The sequence below is a fragment of the Tachypleus tridentatus genome, chromosome 6 (genome assembly GCF_004210375.1).
Source record: "Tachypleus tridentatus isolate NWPU-2018 chromosome 6, ASM421037v1, whole genome shotgun sequence".
In the NCBI taxonomy this organism is placed as follows: Eukaryota; Metazoa; Arthropoda; class Merostomata; order Xiphosura; family Limulidae; genus Tachypleus; species Tachypleus tridentatus.
In genome coordinates, this window is record NC_134830.1 from 38,309,735 (window position 1) to 38,333,043 (window position 23,309).

The 23,309-nt window shown below is 32.6% G+C and overlaps 1 protein-coding gene across 1 annotated transcript; it reads right to left on the reverse strand.

Moving 5' to 3' along the window:
- Window positions 1-17,700: 17,700 nt before the first annotated feature.
- On the reverse strand, window positions 17,701-22,512 carry LOC143254526 (solute carrier family 22 member 6-B-like). The gene is made up of 4 exons (XM_076509698.1): window positions 22,311-22,512; window positions 21,488-21,669; window positions 19,677-19,816; window positions 17,701-17,872 (listed from the first exon to the last, which is right to left on the reverse strand). Exons 1-4 carry the CDS (start codon window positions 22,462-22,464, stop codon window positions 17,806-17,808), a joined length of 543 nt encoding a protein of 180 aa, XP_076365813.1. The 5' UTR covers window positions 22,465-22,512; the 3' UTR covers window positions 17,701-17,805.
- Between the last annotated feature and the right edge of the window lie 797 nt (window positions 22,513-23,309).

Sequence of the window (23,309 nt, forward strand, 5' to 3'; positions counted from 1 at the left end):
TGCGAATTTAATCTTATGTTCCTTGTAAAATTTAAAATAGTGCTTACAAAAAAGAGAAAATCGTGAATCAACATTTGATTCTCCACCTATAATTAACACCGCTTGAAGCAAGGTTAAAAGTTTCATTGTGTTACCATTAAGTCTTTTATTGTCTTGTAGTAAACTTTGATGGAATTACTGGTACGGCAAAAGACAGTATTAACATATAATGATCTAAAACATCACAACAATTTATAAAAATAATATCAAGAGTCTGTACAGTAGCCCTTACTAACTAGTGTGTTGGTAAATACAACAATATGTATAAATAACAGATATGAAATTGTTAATTTCAACCTACGATTAGTAGGAGATTGATTGTACTGAAAAAAATTCACATTATAATCAAGTAAAGAGAATTCAGAATTGTTTTAATTGTTATTATCGACACGTGATTCCATAGTATCGAAAAAAATCACTACATTTACCTGAAGATGGTTAATAAATATAAAGAACAGTATGAAATTATTCCTTAGTAAAAGTACATAATAGAATAAGTAATAATAATAGAATTGAAATTAAATTTATACTTTATGTCAGGGCTTGAATATATAACAATTCCAACAACCATGTCTACCTATAAAATCGATATTATAGTTTAGTAAATGTTTTAATCCCCAGTAACAAATTAAGTAAGCACATCATCTGCCGTGCCTGTTTTCTATTATTGATCTCATTAGTAGACTTCTGTTTAGCCTCAGTTAGATAACATCTTGGACAAAAAATAAATTGACAGTTAAACCTGCCAGACAAAGTTTGATTTATTTTAAATGTAAAATAAAGTTGAATTGCTTTTTTAAGATATTTTAATTATTAAGACAAAGATTTTATGTTTTAATTTTACAAATCTTGTAGCATACTCATACAAAATGTTCTCAGAAATTGTTCTACTTATGTTAGCCATATTAACATGAAAAGGTTGCTTCTGTCACGTATTTTGAAGTTGGGTATTCTTTTCACCAGAAACAAATTTTGAAACTTTAGTTTCGGCAACATGTTTAATGCATGCTTGATTTACCACAACTAATGTTATACGTCCTACTAGACCCTCAGCAGTAAATCTGAAACGTTGCAACACGAAAAATGTGGTTTTCCATATATGTGGAGGGCACAGTGCATATAGTTTTTGAGTATATTTGTATTTGCTACAAACAAGAGAGAAACAAAATATGTAAAATTTCATTGTTTTCTCATCTGAGTCACAAACTAAAGTCCCTAGCTGTTTCTAACGATAGCATGTTTTATATAATCTCGTGTAGATTTTTCTCTTGGCAAACTGACTAGAAAATAGTTACCTAACATATCTCAGTACTAAGAAGGGGAGTGAGAGGCCTCAACAACATGAAATGAAGAGAGTTAAAGACAGAGTTCGAGGGTAACTGTACATCAATATGACATCAGTATATGTTTCTTTTCTCCATTTCCAGATCCTGAGTTCGTCATGCTAAAAACTGTGTTTATACACTCACTCAGAAGCTAACGAAACCAACTTGACTCACGTGCACAGATACCACATATGGCTGTCCAAACGGTTTTGTTTTCTTATGTGTTGTGTCCTATTAATGGTTGATATGAAAGCAATTAGACACAACGAAGCAGCTTAAGTAATAAAGTGGGTTCACTATGACGTATGAAGGGTTCTTGAATTCGTAGATGTTTTATGCTAATTGTATGTAAAATAAGTGTATGAGATAATTTTAATAACCTAATAATAAACTCAATTTATGTTTTAAACAGGGCTTATATTTATTGTGCAGTTACATGAAAATGTAAGGTATGTTAAAGAAGTTGTAACTTTATTATTCAATCATGGAAAAACAGAAATTATATTTAAAAAGTTTTGGCGTATTATTATATAGTTAGAAATAGATTCAGAGTTCTATAAAGAAGTGATCTGTTCAGCTATAGAAAGATGTAAGATGTTGCAAAGTATATTTGAGTATATTTAGTAAGCCTGATCATTATTAGTTCTGATTTTTATAATTAAAAACATAAGGTGCCATCTATTATATGTCTGAGGTAGAATGTGTTTGTAAGTATGCCAAAATAGTAGATTTTCACATCTGGTTTTAAACTTCAAAAAATCAATATTTTTTATTCATGTTATCTTTTCTTACAGACTGGCCAAATATCGGATTAAAATGCCCAGTTATATGGAATTTGATGACCTATTCACTTAAAAAATTATAATTTAAATAAGTAGAGTACTTTTTCTCATATCGGAAGACATAAATAACAGAAAATTGGTTTTTCTGCACGCGCTTGGCTAAGCTCAAAAGCGTATTATGTAGCTCCGCATTGAACAATAAACAATCTGAGAAACAAAACTACATCAATACTTTATTGCATACAGAAGTTAATGGGAAAAAGACTGTAAAAGGAAGAAACTGTGCGAAATAATTATATTGGAGAAACTAGTTTGAATACGTTTGGTAAATTTTCTTCATTTTATTTTTTCTCATGGCCCGGCATGGCCAGGTGGGTTAAGGCAATCGACTCGTAATCCGAAGGTCGCGAATTCTAATCCACCAATCATGTTCGCCTTTTCAGGCGTGGGTGAGTCATAATAATACGGTTAATCCCACTATTCGTTGGTAAAAGAATAGCCCAAGAGTTGGCGGTGGGAGGTGATGACTAACTGCTTTTCCTCTAGTCTTACACTGCTAAATTAGGGATGGCTATCTGCGCTAGCGTTTGAGTAGCTTTGCACAAAATTCAAAAAGAAATAAACTTTCTCTCTTGGCGAAAAACAGGTCAACAACACTTACGTTACCTCGAAACTTCGAAATCCCGCAGGACAGAGAACAGATTAGCCCTAACTGACCTTGAGAGGTGTCGAAAGAAATTAGGCAGACCTTAGAAGTAGCTTATGATAGTTCTTGATCTAACGTAGTTCTTTCGTATATAATTATTGCTGATTTACAGTCGAGTTCACGGCCATGATCACTCACGTGAACCAAAAAACAAACAAACGTACTGCTTGCTGCTATATTTGTCTTATAATTAGTATCAAAGGAAAAATATCACGTGTGTCATTTCCTGTCTTATTTTTACATTTTCACTTTTAACATAAGCAGCAAGGATTAAAATATATCGGGATTTCAATCTCAATTTCAAGACCAAAACCAACCAACCCTCACACGATATTATTCTATGAAATGAAATATTGGTTCAAATCCTGAATCAAACTTGTACCAAAAATATATATTTGTGTTACCATCGTAACTAAATCAAATTTTTAATAGATTGATTCCTAACAAAGAAAGAACTAAGCAAGAACATTATCCGTTTAGTTATAGAATATCATTATGGCCTATTTACTGATGTTTTTCATTGGTTAACAACACTACTCATTATGAATTATAATATACTTTGCGCATTTAACAACATATTCGTCACTCGCTCAAGATCAAAACCCGTGTATTTGACAGAATTTGGTAATTTAGCGTGTTGATTGAGTCGAACTTAATCCTATTTTTCTTTCAAAATAATAAAACACATATAACTTCTTATAAAACTATGATAAATCCTAACAGCTTCTTTCTGTGCAGGTTAACTGCACTTAGTCAGTTGCGCTCATTTTATTACAATATTACATATCATAATACTCACGTGATCTGTAAGAATTCAAATTATCCTCACGTTGAGCGGTGAAAATATTTCTACAAGTTAAGAATAAGTTGGAGGTTTCTCTACCTCGAAATGGCATAAAGAAAATTGTCGTTTTCAAACGCAAATCTCGAATTATGGGATACCGCACCAAAAATGATCTGACTTAGCAGTGCTATATATAAGTTTCATGTCCGCCTTTGTGACGTCAAGACATGATTCCTACATGCTCTAGCAGTCAGGAAGTTTAATAAAAACACGCTCATTCATAATGTGAATAAATATCGTGGTTTCACTGGTTTACTGTGTTTGTTTCTATTTTTCTCGTTTCAGTTCTTTTTATATTTTCATGAGACATTTTCTTAAGTATTGAAAATACTAATAAATTAATTATAGAACACCACTCTAGCAGAATGCCAAACCATGTACATGATATATGGTTTACTCTGTGTTCTAGAGACAAGTTTAATTCGTTTATGAACTGGTGTTAGTGTAAGAACTCACAGTCAAAAACGTTAGCGAAATTTTTGGTGATTCGGTGTTTCTATATGTATATTATAAAATATGTAAATAAAGTTGCTAGCATATAAGGAGAAATGTGGGTACATTTGATAATGTCCAAGTGTACTCTAACGATCAATTAAAAACTAAATAATAATCTAACAAAGATAATCTAACATTTTTTTTCTTTGCGACTGATCAGGATTGAAACCTCTAGACTGCAGGAATATATGTCTGTAATTTTAAAGTACTAACTATAGGAAAGTCAGTCAGTCACCAACAGCAACCGCCACAAAGACTTCATTCGGCTTTGACTTTGTAATTTGTGTTATTCCTATAACACACCCAAAGCTGAAAGCATGGAGAGCATTCATGAGTATTGTATTGATATCCTTGGATGATCCGATAACTACCAGCACATGCCCATCTCGATAATTTTTAATACAAGTATCCAATGTTTCATCTTTATATGTGTCGTAATCCATCCATGAGTTTGAAAAATGTGCGAATTTTACGAAACTGGATAATAATTACAGAAAACTATAGAAAGAGTAGATTGCGTTCGTTTTAACTATTTAGAATACTAAAATTCCTGGCTGTTCACACATTTGTAAGTGGTGACACGATAAACCTATGTCGATCCCAACAAGGCCTATATCTGTTGAAAGTTACTGATCAACGTGTACAAAAGATTAATTTTGAAACAAAGTCGCTGATTGCGTAGCGTCACATAAAACGACTAGCTCACTTTCTACACTGCTGTGAATTACTGAATTTATAGTGTAACTGGTAAGGTTTCAGTCATTATTAATTTTCATTATGACAATTGAACGCTGTCTGCACCATGACAAACCTTAAGTACACCGTTGTAACCTTCTGAAATTGATCACTGCTATGCAAAGCCGATTTAACTCTAGAACTGGACTGTCGATGAATGGAAGACGTGTTCATATCGTTAGACAGTCAGAACCTAATGTTGAGCCAGTGTTGGAGATTCTGATACCAGTGTATTTTATAACCAATAACGTTAGAATGTTCTAGTGAACACTAGTATTTTTAAAGAGTTTGATTACAGCACTCATTGGAAACTCTTGGCTGACTCAGGTCGAATAGTTGAATATGATTGTCACTTTTATGACGCTTCAAACCCCGAATGGGTTTAAATTTGAATCACATGGTTAATAGCCATGCGATAAATGTTAAAAAATAATTAACACAAAAACTTACAAATCTTGATTCACATTCAAAACTGAACATTAAACCTATTTTGTACTTTCAACACAATTATAGAATTGATTTAGCAAGATAAGTTACATCGTATAAAGTTTTTGTACTCATCACATAACATAAATAGTCGCTCAGTTAATGTGAGCAACACTGAAGGTTTGGCAAAAGTACCACATATTAAGTGTGTGTTTTTTTTATAGGAAATCCACATCGGGATATAACAAGTGGTAATACTAGAGTCCACAACACCAATTGCAGATTCTTAGGCGACTTAGGTCGATTAGCTGGATTGTCACTTTTATACAGTGCATACATAGATAACCATAATATTGTTAGTAATAGTACCTAGTCTATTACGACATAGATAATTAGCTTAATTAATTGTATAATAATGTGAACAATACAAAATATATCAGCAGTGAAAACATGGACTATTCCTTCACTGAACTGAGGCCTTTGACCTTTCATCTCGATGTGAAGAATTAACTTTAACGTTTAAATTTGACGGAAACGTTTAATTATCTGTTTTAGTAATTATGACAAAAATCAGTCTGTATGAAACAAATAGTATTTTCAGAAGTGCAATATCACTAAGCATGGTAGGAATGGTCTGATAAAAAATGCCCGTTCCATTCAACCTGTTACTTACAAATAACTATTAATGTTCAGTTGTAGCCTAATTTGAGTTAACTGCCAATTTCGGCCGTTTCACACATTGTATAACAGTAATATCATTCTATTCTTCTACGACAAGTACTTATGTAAAGAAATAATGAGAAAAGCTATCACTTAGCAGAAAGTTCAGTTTGTAATCACGTATAACTTGCATGTTTTATAAACATCAATTTCATTTCTAGTCGCTAGATAACAAAAAAATTGTTCTTCTATAACGACAGTTTTTGACTTTTCGTTGCTAAAACATGATATATGCCAAAAAAGTCCAATAAACGTAATGAAAGATAATCTAAATTAATATTAAAGGTATCAAGACAATCGAGTATTTATGTATCTGAGAGACCTGTGTGCATGTTATTGAGCTGAAAAAGAAAACAATACATTACATAACACTCTACTTTTTGTCGGTTTTATATTCTTACGAGGACCATTCATGATTCATAGCGGACCCAGTTTATCACTTAAGCTCCTTCATTATATCAAATTACTTTTATGTCCACCGTTAAGAGGAGACAGGACAGGAGAAAAAATCAGTTTGGACAACCACCTATGGTATCTGTGAACGTGAGGTATGTTTGATTACACTAGCTTCTGAGAAGGTGTATGAACACAGTTTCCAACATGGCGGAGTGGGGGAACAAAGAAACAAACACTTTTTCAATATTTGAGTACAGTGACCCTCAAAGGCTATTCCTCTTAAATCTCTTCAGTTCGTGTTATAGCTCCTCTCACTACTCTTTGTACTTGTAGATGTTTGATAATAAAAATAAACTATTTTATAGTTAGCTTGCCAAGAGAAAATTCTATACGAGATCATGTGAAATATGTTATTCGTTGGAAACAGTTAGAGACTTCAGTTTGCAACTAAGCTGAGAAATCAATGAATATTTACACATTTTTTTGTTTCTATTATTTACAAAGCTACTCAATGGCTATATGTGCTGTGCCCGCCACATGTATCGAAAACCGGATTGTTGGCGTTGTAAGGCTTCAGATTTACTGCTGAGCTCTACGAGGACAAATATATATTAATTATGGCTAGAAAATCATATATTGGACATGTTGCCGAAACTTAAATTAAAAAAAAAATCCAGTGTATCATAGATCTGTAGTTTCCGACAATTGACAACAGATTTTTGACTTGATTTCTCACTGATCGTAGATTGAAAATAATGTTTGATAACTGTCATTTATACATATTGTTGTATTTACCAACACACTATGTTAGGGCTGCTCAGAGACACTTGATATTACTTGTATAAATTGTTGAGATGTTTTAAACCATCATGGGTTAATACCGTGTTCTTAGGCTAATAATAGACCTCCTTATGAAGTATTGCTTTCAAACAAATTTAAAGAATATGGGCCTATAAGTATTTATCAGACTTATGTTCACTACTTCATTTGTATTACAAAAGGTATTATAATACTTAATATTGTAATAAATATGTTAATTTCTTTTTTAAGAAAGATTATATCAGTTTTCTTTTCGAAGTATCTATTACTATACAAGGAGCACATCGATAAGATTTTGGGTTCTGAGTTCTTTTAATATTTAGAGTGTCAGTGATTTTTGTGTACTGAATTTTGAATGACTAGTCTACCTCAGGTATCAAGCTATTTAAAATCAATATAATTATTCTATGTTTGGTTTAAAATGTGTGTAAACAGTTGTTGTTTTTACTATTACTTCCTTCTTGGCTATAAGTATTGATTAAATAATAAAAAAGATAAACTTTATGCCTGTTTGTTTACGGTTAAACCTACCGAACTTAATAATTGATTAAGAAATACCATAACGACAACTTTACAGCAGACGGTTCTTATTTTAATAATTATATCGTTTCGATCCACGGTATCGATAGTATGTGTCACCGATGTAACTACTGAAATTATATCTTTCTTATTGTAAAGATTCTTATGATTGTAATGTATAGAATTAATTTATAATGTTAGTTTCTATTTTGCTTCAACGAAGAACAAGCTTGCACATTTGGTCATCTGGTCTATGTTCACCATAGGGGTCGAGTTCCTTAATGTTAAAAATTTCAAACTTACCACTAAACAACCGTGCGGAAGAAATTTATTACGAATATTCTAGAATCGGATAATTAAAATAAAAAGTGAACTTCGTAAAGATTTCTTCATCACTGTCATTGTTGTGGTTTATTTACAAATCAAGGTTAGAAGCTCACTTACTTTTTTGGATTCTCTATCTCTTGTGTTGTATCAGGAAGTTGTCTGTTAAGTGATTCTGGTAAAAGTAAAACCAAAATGGCTGCTACCTTTGACAGAAGACCAAAAATTACTGAAGGTACAATGACATGCATGGATTGACTCTAAAGTAGAAAATATAACGACTTATCTGAACTGATTTTGAAATTTATAAATAAGAATATTGCAAAACTTTGTAATCTACAACATGTAAAATTATCTTATAAAAATAACACTTTAGCTATTCAATCTTTGTGTTGGTTTGTTGTTAAGCACATAACTTTAGAATGGGCAATTTGTGCTATGCCTGCCAACGGTACCGAAACACATTTTAGCGATACTTTCCGCTGAGCCAGTAGGAAACATATTTGTGATTAAAGCTGTACTTTTACATTTCCTGGTAAATATTGAATGTATATAAACATATTATAACAAAATGTACAAACTCCTATTATAAACAAAACTTTTTTTTCTTTTTTTGTGAGGTTCAGGAAGAATTAACAACAAAGATCTCCAAGCGATTAGTGTCTCGAAATGACTTAGCTGCCCAGTTCACAACGTAATAGTTCTTGTCACATCCTTTCAAAATTTGTTTTTTTTAATATGTAATCAAAATATAATTATTTCTTAACTTGATATGCAACAAAACATCGAGCCTAATAGAGCAATTATCACTTTTATCTGGATGCTCCCCAGTTGCCATCCTCTTAGTCATTTCTGTATGAGAAGTTAATAATAAAAATAAATTAGGGTAACTTGTATTAGGTTCCTTGAACAATTGGTGAAAATCCCATCTTGAACAGTTTCCAGAAACCTTTCTTCCTGATTATTTTGACTCTCGCATTTTCCAGTCAGTATGTCTGATATTAACACTTATCACACTGGAAATGTTCAGTCCCCAAACTAGTCTTAACAATTCGATTATTTATAGAATTAAAATAAACACTCGATCTACGGTTAGATACCGGTAGCATGTTGTTAACACTGTTTAGTCTATATTTCACAATTAAGTAGTTTTAGACCATGTTTATTAAATAAAACAAATCATTTAATTTGTCTCACTGCAACTTAAATTATAACTAAGCTGAAATAACTGTACGTGTACTGAGAGTAATCTAACGTAAAAGAGAAGTCCAACGATTGGTAGCGGGTGGTGATGACTAACTGCTTTTCCTCTAGTCTTACATTGATAAATTAGGGACGGCTAGCGCAGATAGCCCTCGAGTAGCTTTGCGCGAAATTCAAAAACAAAAAAAAACAATAAACGTAATAAATTTTCAGTCATTATATGGCCCAAACCGGAAACATTTGTTTGTTTTAAATTTTGTTCAAAAATACACGAGTGCCATCTGCGTTAGCATACCGTAATTTATCAGTTATATACGAAAAAGAAGGCATCAACAACGTCTCCCGCCAACTCTTGGGTTATTTTATCAAAGAATAGTGTAATTGACCTACAATTATAACATCCCTAAGACTGAAGGGACGAGTATGTTTGATGAGAGGGGGATTTGAAAACGCGACCCGCACATTTAAAAAATATAAAACATATAGCCCTCATAGAAATTGGACAAAATGGACGAATAGCTCAAAGAAGACGTTCTTAATCTCTTAACCAAGTGGGTGCAAACTGTATATATATATATGTTTCATAATTTTTGTAAGGCTTCACACACATCATAAAGTTGTTGTTTTCAGAAAAGACACAGTTTGTTGAAAAACATGTTTATTATTCTGTTTAAAAACATCCGCTAACATACGAAATACAAAAAAACCTAAATATTATTACGAATGTGAAAACTGTTTATTTCTAGATTAAAATGATCTTTCAATAACACAGCGGTATGTCTGAAGACTTGACAAGCTATAATTCTGGTTTCGACAGACTACAAATAACATTATGTAGTTTTGTGCTTAATTACATACAGTAACTGAAAAATTAAATTATGAAACCAATTGTATAAAGGTTAGCCCTCAAATTACCGAATTATTAATGACGTGATCAACTCGTTGCATCAGCTATTTTATACTTTTATCTGTAGTAACAACCAGTTTAAATAACTGATCCCAAACAAAATTACTAATTTTTTTGTGCAAAATCGACAGGAAATTCTGAACTTATTAGTGGGGCACACAGTAATGCTGGTGGTATTTTGCTTGTATTATTTGGGTGTCTCGTATGTTGTAAGAGGTCCTGTGTTCAAAAAGTCATCAATCCACAAGAAATCTTCAGCATAATCCTTAAAAAAAACACGTATTTAAGAATTCGACGGGCCCTTTTGAATCGCTTTACTAATTCTAGTTTCGTAGTGCTATAAAACCAGCATTACAACTTGCCATTTCTCAGGTTACGTATCTTGTTTGCTTATGCTTCAATTTCGATATTGTTAAAGCACTTTGTGTGTGTGTGTGAAGGGTCCTCGAAAGTGTTCTGTTTCAAGAATATATAAACCCAAATTAAGAGTAACAAATATTTTATTTCTTAAATTTGTACTTCGATTGTCATGTTGTGTTGAAGGCTACAGAGTGTATAATTCTTCTCGTCATTCATGGCATGCGCACCTTTTTGCTAACGTCACAAACGTTAAATGTCCCTTAAGTGATGTCATTTTAGAGTCTATTGACAGACATCACACTATTTTATTGTGGTGGGAAAAGTTAAAAAGGAGATATCTCCAGGCTGCCTTTGGTCTCCTTTCGGAGAAATTATGCGCGTTATGTTAATAAAGTGATTGTGATATACAAAGTTATCCTGGATTATATACATTTCAGAAAAAGTTCAAACATCAAACACTAAAGGGGATAAAGAACAGCAGTAGTTTACGGTATGTAAACAAGTCAGTACGTTCATGGTCAAAGGTCAAAGTTACACGAAAGTTGCTGCTGCAGTAACTAAACTAAGAATATCAACTCGGAAGTTCAGTCGTAATATCTTGTTTCGTCCATCTTAAATTGGTCTGTACTAAATTCATTCAGGAATTCACTTCAATATTGAAGGTAATACTTGACATTTTAATATGCTGTGGAATATTAGTTTGAAACTTAGAATATTCTTTGGGAAATGGAACTAAACAGAACATATGAAAATCGTGTATTTTATATATGTACATATAAAGAGTTGTTTACCAATACATTAAGATTTTGTAATCCAAACGACAAAATTTCCGTCTTAAAATTTTTTTTGTATGTAGCAGCAATCGTTTGCTATTCTTTTAATTAAGATTTCTTTTTCCCATTTCTTGCTCTTCAATTTCCTTGAAAGCTACTCAAGGCCTATCTTCTCTAGCCGTTCCTAATTTTCAATACAATGGAAGGGAAAAGACAGCTAGTCAACACGATCCTATAGGTTACTCTAACTCAGTAATGGTAACTGACAGTCACTTTTATAATGCCTACGACTAGATATGTACGTCGTACGATATTTTTTTCACTAAAATTACTGAAGGGAAATAGAAGTACCCGTAGTCAGTGGGGTCCAAACCACGGAACCTTGATCTCTAGTGTGGGGCGCTACCCACGCGATATAAGCCCAGCATGGCCAGATGGGTTAAGGCGGTCGACTTGTTATCTGAGAGTCGAAGGTTCGAATACCCGTTGCACCAAACATGCTCGCCGTTTCAGCCGTGGGGTCATTATATGTAATGGTCAATCCCACTATTTGTTGGTAAAAGAGTAGCCCAAGAGTTGGCGGGGGTAGTGATGAAAAGCTGCCTTCCCTATTGTCTTACACTGCTAAATTAAATACAAACCATCCAACACACCAGATAGCCCAATTTGGCTTTGCTTTAAATAACCAAATGCTACAAATATATTATACAGTTCTTTCTGGTAGTAGTAGCTCCTTACTATAAACTGCAGGGATCACAGCTAGTTAACAGCGCCCACCGACAGCTATTGAAGTTGGAATGTAGGATATACCAATAACACGTTCAATAGATAAAATTCTGTAAGTCGCTTTGCAATTGATTTTGGTAACTTGGGGAATGAAATATTAACCGCTTTTACATTCTAGTCCTGAATGTTAAATAAGTATAACAACATTAAATGTTCAGAAGGTAAATTGCACAATAACAGCTCCAACAGAGGACAATTGAAATAGGTAATATTGAATAGCTGAATGTAAAAACGTACTGCTTACTGCAATATTTACCTTATAATTAATATTAAAGGAAAATAGTCAAGTGTTTCATTTCCTGTCCTATTTTTACATTTTTACTTTTAACATAAGCAAGAGAGATTAAAATATATCAGGATTTCGATGCTTGAACCTCAAAAATCAAACACTTGATTTTAAAACTTACCCTTTGTTAACTGAGCTATAAACCAATGAAAATAAAAGCAAAATCTTTTTATAATAAAAATATTTTAAACATAATCACACTTTAATCGACAAACAGAACCAAGAACACGTACAATTGTAATTTCTTACCTACTCTTTTCCTTTCGAATTCCACAACATCTACTTTTGAGGATCACTTTCATTTAAGTTTGTCAGTTGTAGCTCTAGAAAATAGGCTTTGTTTAAACACGTTTACGTGTTATGTTGCTTTACCAAAGATCGAAACCAAACAATCTCACAGTATTTTGTTCTATGGAAAAAAACACGACCTCAAATCGTGCGAAATTCGCATAGTCAACAAATTAACCATGTTCAGTGTGACTACCATTCATATTCAGTGTTGTAAACATTCGTGACAAAACATCTTAATTGTAGCATCACGTCCCAACAGGTACACTTAGTTGGTTTCTACGACGTCTTCAAATATGTGACGGTAGTGAACGGTTTGTTTCTCACTTTGTAATTGAGCACAAAACTACACAGTCGGCCATCTATTCTCTGCCAACCAGGGGAAAAAACCTCCCTTCTAGCGCTGTTGGTCTGCAGACATATCGCTATGCCACTGGAGTGCTAATAGCGAGTGTGACGCGATAACTATAAAACTTGTTTTTATAAAAAACATAATGACTATACACAGTACGCTAACCCTAAAAAAAATTATAAAAGGTATAAATTTTAACATATTATCAAACAATTCCTTATTGCTAGCTTACATTTTTTCGGAGGAAAAGCGACATGAGGATGTTTAAATCCCATCTCTATCTGCACCATACACAACTTCTACAGTTTAATACTGTAGATTATGCTACTCTGCCTGTAACATACACAACTCCTACAGTTTAATACTATATGCTATTAAGAACACAGACTAAATGAGATTTCTTGTTCTCATAATCTTTAACGAGATAAGTATTCATATCCATTAAACACTTTTCAGTAGATCTTTGTTTACAGAAACCAAACTACGAATTAGTTAAAATATTGTTTTTCTCAAAAAACAAAATAATTTTCCCTCCCCACAGTAGCACAGCGAAATGTCTGTAGACTCACACCGCTAAAACCGGGTTTCCATATCCGTGGTGGGCAGAGCACAGATAACCCACTGTGTAGCATTTTGCTTAATTACAAACAGCACACAATAAATATATTGTAAAATATACGGTCAGTGATACAACTGAATGTAGTAAGATAATTTTTGCACATGATCACGATGTCCACCCTTGCAGATGGGAATGATCTTAGCAATTTGAATAATCTCAGGAAATTTACTAATTGTACATATTTTGTTTACAAGTAAAGTTAAGGATCCAATACTGAATTACTAGGAGACATAATCACTAATTTTAGAATATTATCCATCCAGCTGTAGAAGAACTAGTCTGGTTGAAGACTTGTGTTGACACTTAATTTATAAGGAATAATACCGTGCGTAGCAAAATAATAATTAAAATATTGACAACACCTACAGGGTCAGTAACACGAGAGCCTGTGTTATAAATACGTGTTATCTCTACATTACTGCCTTTAGTCTTACCTAGTTTTTATTAATGGTTCCTCATATGTAAAAAGTAATTGCACTGAAGACATCTGTTCAAGTGCCGAACTAACACCTTTATTTCTAACTATTAATTGCGTGTCCAAAAATTACCTGTATGTTTTAAAGTGATTATAGTCTTTGCTTATGTCTAACCTTACGTAATAAAGTTATGGTCATTAAAAGTGGATATCTGTCACCATCTAATTTAACAGTTTCAACAAATGGAAAACGTACTATGATATCTACAATGGTGCTCTACAGAAAAGGAAAAACAAAACCTGAATCAACATTTGGTTCTCCACCTATAATTAGCGTAACTTAAAGTAAAGTTAAAATTTTTGACTTTTGTACCATTAATAAGACTTTTATTGTCTTGTAATAAACTTTGATGGAATTATTGATACAGCAAAAGACAGTATTAATGCATAATGATCTGAAACATCTCAACAATTTATAAAAGTATTATCAGTGTCTATACAGCAGCCCTTACTAACCTAGTGTGTTGGTAAATACAACAATATGTATAAATGAGAGATATAAAACTGTTAATTTCAATCTACGATCAGTAAGAGATTGAGTGTACTGAAAAAAAATTACATTATAATCAAGTATAAAGAATTCAGTTATTTTGCTTGATTTATTGACAACCGATTACAAAGTATCGAAAAAAATCACTCAATCTACCAGATGATAGATAATAAATATAAAGAACAGTATGAAATTATTCGTGAGTATAACTGCATAATTGAATATGATAAGTAATAATAATAGAATTGCAATTAAATTTATACTTTAGGTCAGAACTTGTATATATAACAATTCCACCGCCATGTCCGTTGTGTGTACCTATAAAATATATATTATAGTTTAGTAAAGGTTTTAATTCCCGATAATGAATTATGTAATCATCTCAACTGACTACCCCATTTTCCATTATTAATCCCATAAGTAGACTCATTTTCACCATCCGTTAAATTAGTTTTTGGACGAAACAAAAATTGATAATTAAACCTTCTAGGTAAAGTCTGATTTATTTTTGTCGTAAAATAAAGTTGAATTGTTCTTTGAGATTATTTCGTTATTAAGACACAGATTTTTATGTTTTATAAATCTTTTGGCACTCTCACAAAATGTTCTCACAAAATGTTTTAATACTTCTGTTGGCCATGTTGTAATTAGTATCATTCTTCTCTCACTTGATTTGGCGTTCTTTTTTCATTGGTTGAAGGTAAAAACTCAAAAACCTTTTGCCACTTGTCGGAAAATACAAATTCATGATACATTTGATTATTTTAAGCAGAATTTTTTTAAAAAAAGTTTTAGTTTCGGCAACTAGTCCAATGTATAATTGGCTAACAACAATTAATATATTTTTGTGGAAGGGGTTACAACACGAACTGAAGAGATTTGAGAGTAGGCATTGAGGGTCACTGTACCCAAATATAGCAAGAATGATTTAACTTAAACCCCAAAGGAAACGTTCATGTTAATATGTGAAACCGAAAAAAAGAACGGGTTTTATCCTCTACAATATGTGGTCGTGGATGTGTTATAAGATTGACTGTTAAATCCATAAGTAAATTAAATCAGCATACGAGTTGACGGCATTGACTAGCCGTCTTTTTTCTAGTCTATAACTTTAAATTGGGGACGGTTAGCGCAGATAACTCTGGAGTAGCTTGAAGTTAATGTAAGAAAGAACATAGATCAATCTAAATTAAATGGGTAACGTATCTTATTTGCTGCTACATACAAATAAGATTTAAAATTGCAAATAAAAATGATCGCTGTGAGGATAATAAACCAATTTTCGTTACTGTTGTTTTCTATGCAGAAAGTTACATATTGTGTTACCTGCACTATTTTCTGTAGGGACAAATGAACACCGGATTTTAGTTTTCAGTTTTATATAGTTACCTCTGATTTATAATTTTTTTTTAACTGTGTCCTTCTCGTGGCTGAGCAGTGAAACTGAAGGACTGTAACTCAAGAAAACTGGGTTTAGATACCTGTGGCGGGGAGAAAACAGTTAGCTTATTATGTAGATATATTTACATAAAATTCACTCTTACATTATGTAGTTTCATGCTTAACTTCTAGTAAACAAACTACAATTAAAAAAGATCAAATGGATTATATATTGAAAGGATCAAGTTATCAAAATTTGAATTATTATAACTGCAGATATGATAATAAATATTAAAAATAACATAATTATGAACTAAGACCATACCAACAATGTTTCTACATATTACAGAATATTTCTATAGTTGTGAGAAGATAATCAATACCCAACAAAATACTAAACTTTGTTAAATGACTTTGCAAAAAAATCTTTTACAGAATTTCAAAACATTTTCACACCAACTCTGCAAGTCCAATAGGACTGTAAATACAGGGACATGTTTTTTCTCCTCCCTTGAAAAGAGGTCTAACATTCCCCAACTTCCAACCTTCTAGCACCTGTCCACCATTCAAAGACAAAATTTACTACAAGTAACTCACACATCGAATCATTATCGTCTTTCAAATCCCTTGTGTTTATTATCTATCTAACATTCTCAGCCATTCTTTAAACTTCCCAGTTCTTTCTTAACAATTTCAGAATTAATGTGATAATTTTATTCAAGGTTGTTTACATCTAGCAGCTCTTCAGGTTGAGGAATGCTGTTTAAATATTTATTAGTGAAAACAAAAAAAACGCATAATTTAATGACCTAGTCATCAATAATTATCAGATATTAGTCTTAAGATTTCATATTTCAAAGGCTTTACTCCCATCCTAAAATTTAATATATTTGAAGAAATTCTAATTATTAGTTTTTACATTTTCAGTCAACCTTTCTCTTTATAGTTTTGATATCCTAAGTTTTGTTTCATCAACACTTTCATATTCTGTAGTTTTCTAATTCTCCAGCCATTGTCGTAAATATAAATTTATTATTTTTATAATGTTTTTATTGAATGTTTATCCTTTACGTCATTTCTAACACAACCCGTTTAAATAATATTTTTCCTCTATAAGTAACTTTCCAATATTAAATACTTAAGAATGATATTTTGAAACTTTTCCACATTTGATTAGTATGTCCAATTAATGCATTTACCCACCAATAGAATATAATTCTTGTTTTACTGCTTCAAAATATGTATTTGAAATGTTTTCCCAAAATATCACCATTTTGTATTTCCATATCCATAAAACATCAAAGTTAAATGGGAAATGATCACTTATACATAGATGTTCTATAAGCTCTACCCTATCAACTCGCGTGTTCGAATCCCCGTCGCACCAAACATGCTCGCCGTTTCATCCGTGGGGTCATTATATGTGATGGTCAATCCCACTATTTGTTGGTAAAAGAGTAGCCCAAGAGTTGGCGGTGGGTAGTGATGACAAGCTGCCTTCCCTCTAGTCTTACACTACTAAATTATGGACGGATAGCGCAGATAGCCCTAGAGTAGCTTTGCGCGAAATTAAAAACAAAGAAACCCATGCAATAAATTTTGTTTTACTTATTAAAATTACTACTTTTACCTCTTAGTACCTGCTAAACAAATATTAGAAACGTCACAACAAACTATTTTTCTTAAAATATAAGTCAGTAAAACATTTCTAGTATGCAGTTGAACATAAATTAAAATAGATTTTATGCGTATATTTTCATGCTGTTACTGGTTCTGGAAGCTCAGTCTCTTCAACTGGACCTTTTGTCTCATATTTGGTCAGTCTATAAGAAAAGATATGAATGTAACGAATTGATATGTTTATTTTAAAATATAAGATAAATGTTACTGTTTTACATATATTTCCAAATATATTCTTTAGTTCTAACTTAAACACAAGATAGATAGCGCTTTAGGTATTTAATCACAAGCATGGGAAATTGACAATGTTCAGCCCTGTTAGCTTTGCTCAGAAATACTACGCAACATTTTTCATCTTTCCGTCAGTTTCTTTAGAACACTTTAGATATGCGATTAACTAAATACTAATAAACCAAGGCATCTTTCTATAACTCAACAATAAAGTTACAGCTTCTTTAAAATATTTCGAATCTTCGTATAATTGTATAATAGGGAAAAACCTTGTTTAAAACATAAAAGGAGATTTATTGCTTATTTCCCCAAATAAGCTCACATCTAAATTGGGTATAACTATCAAAATACCCGCGTCTACATCGGAGTTCAAAGTCCCCACAGTCATAGAGGCCCGGCATGGCCAAGCGTGTTAAGGCGTGCAACTCGTAATCTGAGGGTCGCGGGTTCGCATACCCGTCGCGCCAAACATGCTCGCCATTTCAGTCGTGGATGCGTTATAATGTCACGATTAATCCCACTATTCGTTGGTAAAAGAGTAGCCCAAGAGTTGGCCGTGGATAGTGATGACAAGCTGCCTTACCTCTTGTCTTACACTTCTAAATTAGGGACGGCTAATACAGATAGCCCTCGAGTAACTTTGTGCGAAATTCAAAAAACAAACAAACAGTTCATAGAGGTCTTAGTATACCAACAAAACTCCTCCATTATCCCTAATGACATTCTGCTCCAATGTGGTTACTACTCGAAAAACATACGTTTGAAAATTCGCGCATAATATTTAAGAACGAAAGTGAAATTTGGTTTCGTTAGTTTCTGAGTGTGTATGTACGTGTTTTGGGAAGAGCATAAATACAGTTTCAAATATGATGTCCAAGGGATTCTGACCGAGGCGGAGGGGTACAAAGAACGCAATAACTAGTGCCAAATACAGCTACACTCAAAACCTACTCGGATACCCCTCCTATATAATGCTTGGGTGAGCTCACGTTGTATCCCTCTCTCCTCTTGGTACCCGAAGATGGTTGATATTTAGTTTGTCAAGAATATTTGAGATCATGTTTTAATGCTGGAAACAGTTAGACATTTCCGTTTATAATTCATATAGAAAAACGATGAAATTTTACACAAAATATGTTAAATATATTGTTGTTGTTGTTTTATTAATTAAAAGTAAAGCTGCATAATTTACCATTTGCTCTGTATTCACCTCGGGAATCAAAACCAAAAGTATTTTAATTATTTGAAAATGTAACCAAGCAACCAAGTGGAACAATTGGACTGCCAAATTACAAAGTAACCTTGACAATAATTTTGCTGTCATTTGAAACATCAAGAACTAAACTTTAAATTCTCACATAATCCTAAGAACAACAAAAGATTCCAACTTTATTTTATAACAAACTAAATCAGAGTATGGACTGATGACAGTCTTTTGTTTCGATTTTATTAAACACAAAGTTGAACAATCTGTCACCTGAATTGTAGTGACCGCAGGTATTGAATCCTCATTTTTAGAATTATAAGCCCTCCAGCTTATCACTAAACAGCCGGATGGAAAAAAAAAAAACGTGTCAGAATCATATATTTACAATAAAAAGTGAACTTCAGAATGTTGTTCTCTGAATTCATATTTATTAGAAAATATTCACTCTTAATACTTCAACACCGTCACTGTCATGGTTTATTATAAATCTAGATTAAAAGCTCACTTACTTCTCTGGGTTCTCTATCTCCAGTATTGTGTCAGGAAGTTGTCTGTTAAATGTTTCTGGTAAAAGGAAGACCATAATGGCTGCTATTATTGACAGAACACCATAGATTACTGAAGGTACAGCGACGTGCGTGGATTTACTCTAAAGTAGAATATAGACGGACTTATTGTAACTTATTCTTAAACTTATAAATAAATTTGGAACTTTAAAAATAAGTCATCTCTTAAATGTACAATTACTTTAGAAGGACAATATAATTTTAATTTATACAATTTTTGTTTTAAAGCTATATTGTTACAAATACATTTCTTGTCAAATAGCGAAGGAATATAAACGATCTGACAAGCTGTTAAACACTGTTATTTTAAACAACACTTCACTGTGTTTGGAACTTTTGCAATGAAATAACATGTGTTATAATTCCGGACGGATTACTTTGTTTCTATCGTGTCTAATTCATTTATATTCAACATAATGGTACGGTCTACTTCATAATAAACCAAGGTGTATTTCACAGTTACAAACTGGGCGAAATAATATATTTATTACTATTATGGCTAGTGAATTACTAAGGAACGACGTATTAAGTAAAAAATATGAATTTTCATTTTGAAAAAATTATCAGTTGTTTAAGTTTTCAAAATGTTATTTTACCTGCTATTCAGAAAGTGTTTTCACAACATTTTATTTTGTGATTAAAGGTCGTGTTTTATAAGTCACTAATAAGACAAGAAGGTAAGAGTTTAATTCGCAGATTATTACAAAACGTCTGTCACATATTATATTACTCATCCAGTAATAACTTTCAACGAACAAATGAGGTAGTGACTTCAACCAGAAACGTCTCCGTTACTTTGCATTGTAGAACCGAAACTAGCACTGTAGGATGAATAACGAAGATTTTCCTACAAATGTCTCTAAATAAAAGGAAGTAAAATTACAGGATAAACAACAGATATCTTTTTACAGTTGTTTGAATATAACAAAAAGTGTTTGTTTTGGAATTTCGCACAAAGCTACGCGAGGGCTATGTGCGCTAGCCGTCCCTAATTTAGCAGTGTAAGAGTAGAGGGAAGGCAGCTAGTCATCACCACCCACCGCCAACTCTTGGACAACTCTTTTAACAACAAATAGTGGGACTGGCCGAACATTATAACGCCCCCACGGCTGAAAGGGCGAGAATGTTTTATGTGACGGGGATTCGATCCTACGACCTTCACATTACGTGTCGAGTGCTTTAACCACCTGAGCACCCCGGGACCTTTCTTTTTCAGGGACAAACTGTATATAGATACATTTATAGTGTTTTAAATTATATCACTTAAATGTTTGTTTTGTTTAGCGAAAAGCTAAATAATTGTTTGTCTAGCGATTTTTATGCTGAGAGGATCCAACACTAAATTATAGTTCTTCGAGCTCTAAAACGTAACGCTAAGTTGACTAAAATTCGACTAAATTCTATTTATCCTTTTATTTATAATTTAATTCATTTTCAATTACATGTGTTAGTTGATTTAATCTACATTGTGGTCACCTTGTCATGTGAAAATTTTGATATATGAAAAATGTGATCGTGCATAAAGCAAAGGCGGTCAGTGTTTCTACAAGAATATAGTTAATGTCTGGTGAGAGAGAGGCAATGCATACTTTGGTATACTTTAATACATAAATGTTTCTTGAACGGCTTGTATCTCTTAAGGTTGTTATAACCCAGTTTGACTTAGTAATCTTTATCTCGGCTTGCATCTACAAGGATGAAACTTAATCCTGGAATACAAATGTTTATCACAACGTAAGTTTGTTCTAACTCACCAATTCACGGACAAAAGGAGCGATTGCCCCTCCTATCCTTGAACACATGATAGAAGTGCCAACTCCCACAGTACGAATAACAGTGGGGAACACTTCTCCTCCATAGAGAAACATGATACCATAAGTAATGGATATGAACATCTTTCCTATCATAGTTAGTGAAATCTTTGTTGCCACCATATCTGTGTAAAATAAATATATACATTTAAAACACCATTAATCCAGTTACCATTAAACTACAGTAGTAAGTTAGATACTCTTACTCTATAAAGATATCACAGGAAGATAAATTCAACAAGCCGTCATTGTCATGACTAATGATAAACATGCAGGTACAAAAGGTCATGTCAAAATAACGAGATTATTATTTGTCATAAAATAAAAAATGAGAGAGACAAAGGAGAATTATCTCACGAGATACTTTTATATACCACAGAATAACCACATTTTCACTGAATATTTAGAATCATGTGATTTTTTTACACTTAACAAATACTGCTTCCAGTTGTTTTAGTTTGTTACACGTTACGAGTATGAAAGCATGTTAGATGTTAAAAGTAATTTATAGTTTTTAATTAAAAAGGACGTCATATTAAAAATAAGGTAAAGTTTAAAATGCACATAAAACTGTATTTGGCCTAAAGCCAAAATTAAAAGATTCTACATATTTCGGTAGTTTTACGTTGCCATCATTTTAAATTTCGTCTTAGGCCAAATGTAGTTTTATTGTGTGTTTTGAATTTTGATTTTAGTCTTGGTTTTCATATTTATTCTACAAGTTGCCAGAATTTAAAACAAAGATTTTCACTACTTTTACACGAACCTTCCGGAACAGCAATCACCAGAACACAGGCAATACTAGTAACCACAAAACATACTACGAATGGTGGTTTTCGTTTCACGAACTTTATTAGTAATGGGGCCGCTACACAAACAGGGATTTCCACGGCAGCTGAGATTAAGAAGTTGATGTACATACTGCCTCCTAGTCTAGCCGAGTCAAAGGTCAATGCGTAGTACAGAAATGATGAAACAAAACTAGATAGTAATACAAAATAAGTTTATTAAAAATCTTTGACAAGAAAACGGTTGTGGTTGTCGTAGGTTAATGTTTAGTTTTCTATCAGGTACCAACTTTCTTTGGATAGAGCTACACATTATCAAAATTATCTATTTTGTCAATTCACACAAACACACACACACACGTACGCGGACATGACACGTAATTCTTTTTCACACTTCTCAAACTGTTGCACACTGCATAAGTATCAAATACGGAAGAGACAGAATATCACTGAAACTGGTTATAAATTCAAAGTCCGCATCCATTGGTTCACTGCTTTATAATCGTGGCTTTTATTCTTTAATAGTCAACAAACGAAGTTATATAAGTATATTTATAATACAAGTGTCAAATCGTCCTGATTATTAATACGTTCGGTTCAGTGTAAACATAACTAAAATATTTTAGTTGAGAAACTTTCATTGAAATACATGGTTATAAATTATTTAATTTGGACAGTGTAGTACAGAGAGGGGGAGGAGTGGCTGTACATGTAAAGTGTGAATTACATCCTCTTGACGTTGAGAATATCAAAGATAATAGCAAGGAAATTGAATTCATTTGGGTTTTTGTTAGTGGATATCAAGGAAAAAAAGCTCTTAGTAGGAAGCTGTTACAGACCACCAGATGATACTGATGAAATTATTGAGAAACTTTACAGCTGTTAATTAAGTCATAATTATTGGTGATTTTAAGTTCAAACATATTGATTGGGAAACATTAGAGTCAAGGTGTAAGGGAGAAATGTTTCTGAAAACT

Coding starts and splice junctions, on each gene's coding strand:
- LOC143254526 (XM_076509698.1), bottom strand. CDS start 22,464: ATGTACATCAACTTCTTAATCTCAGCTGCCGTGGAAATCCCTGTTTGT. Junction 19,817..21,487: donor CTCCTTTTGTCCGTGAATTG/GTGAGTTAGAAC, acceptor ATTCTACTTTAG/AGTAAATCCACGCACGTCGC. Junction 17,873..19,676: donor GAGATAGAGAACCCAGAGAA/GTAAGTGAGCTT, acceptor CTTTTCTTATAG/ACTGACCAAATATGAGACAA.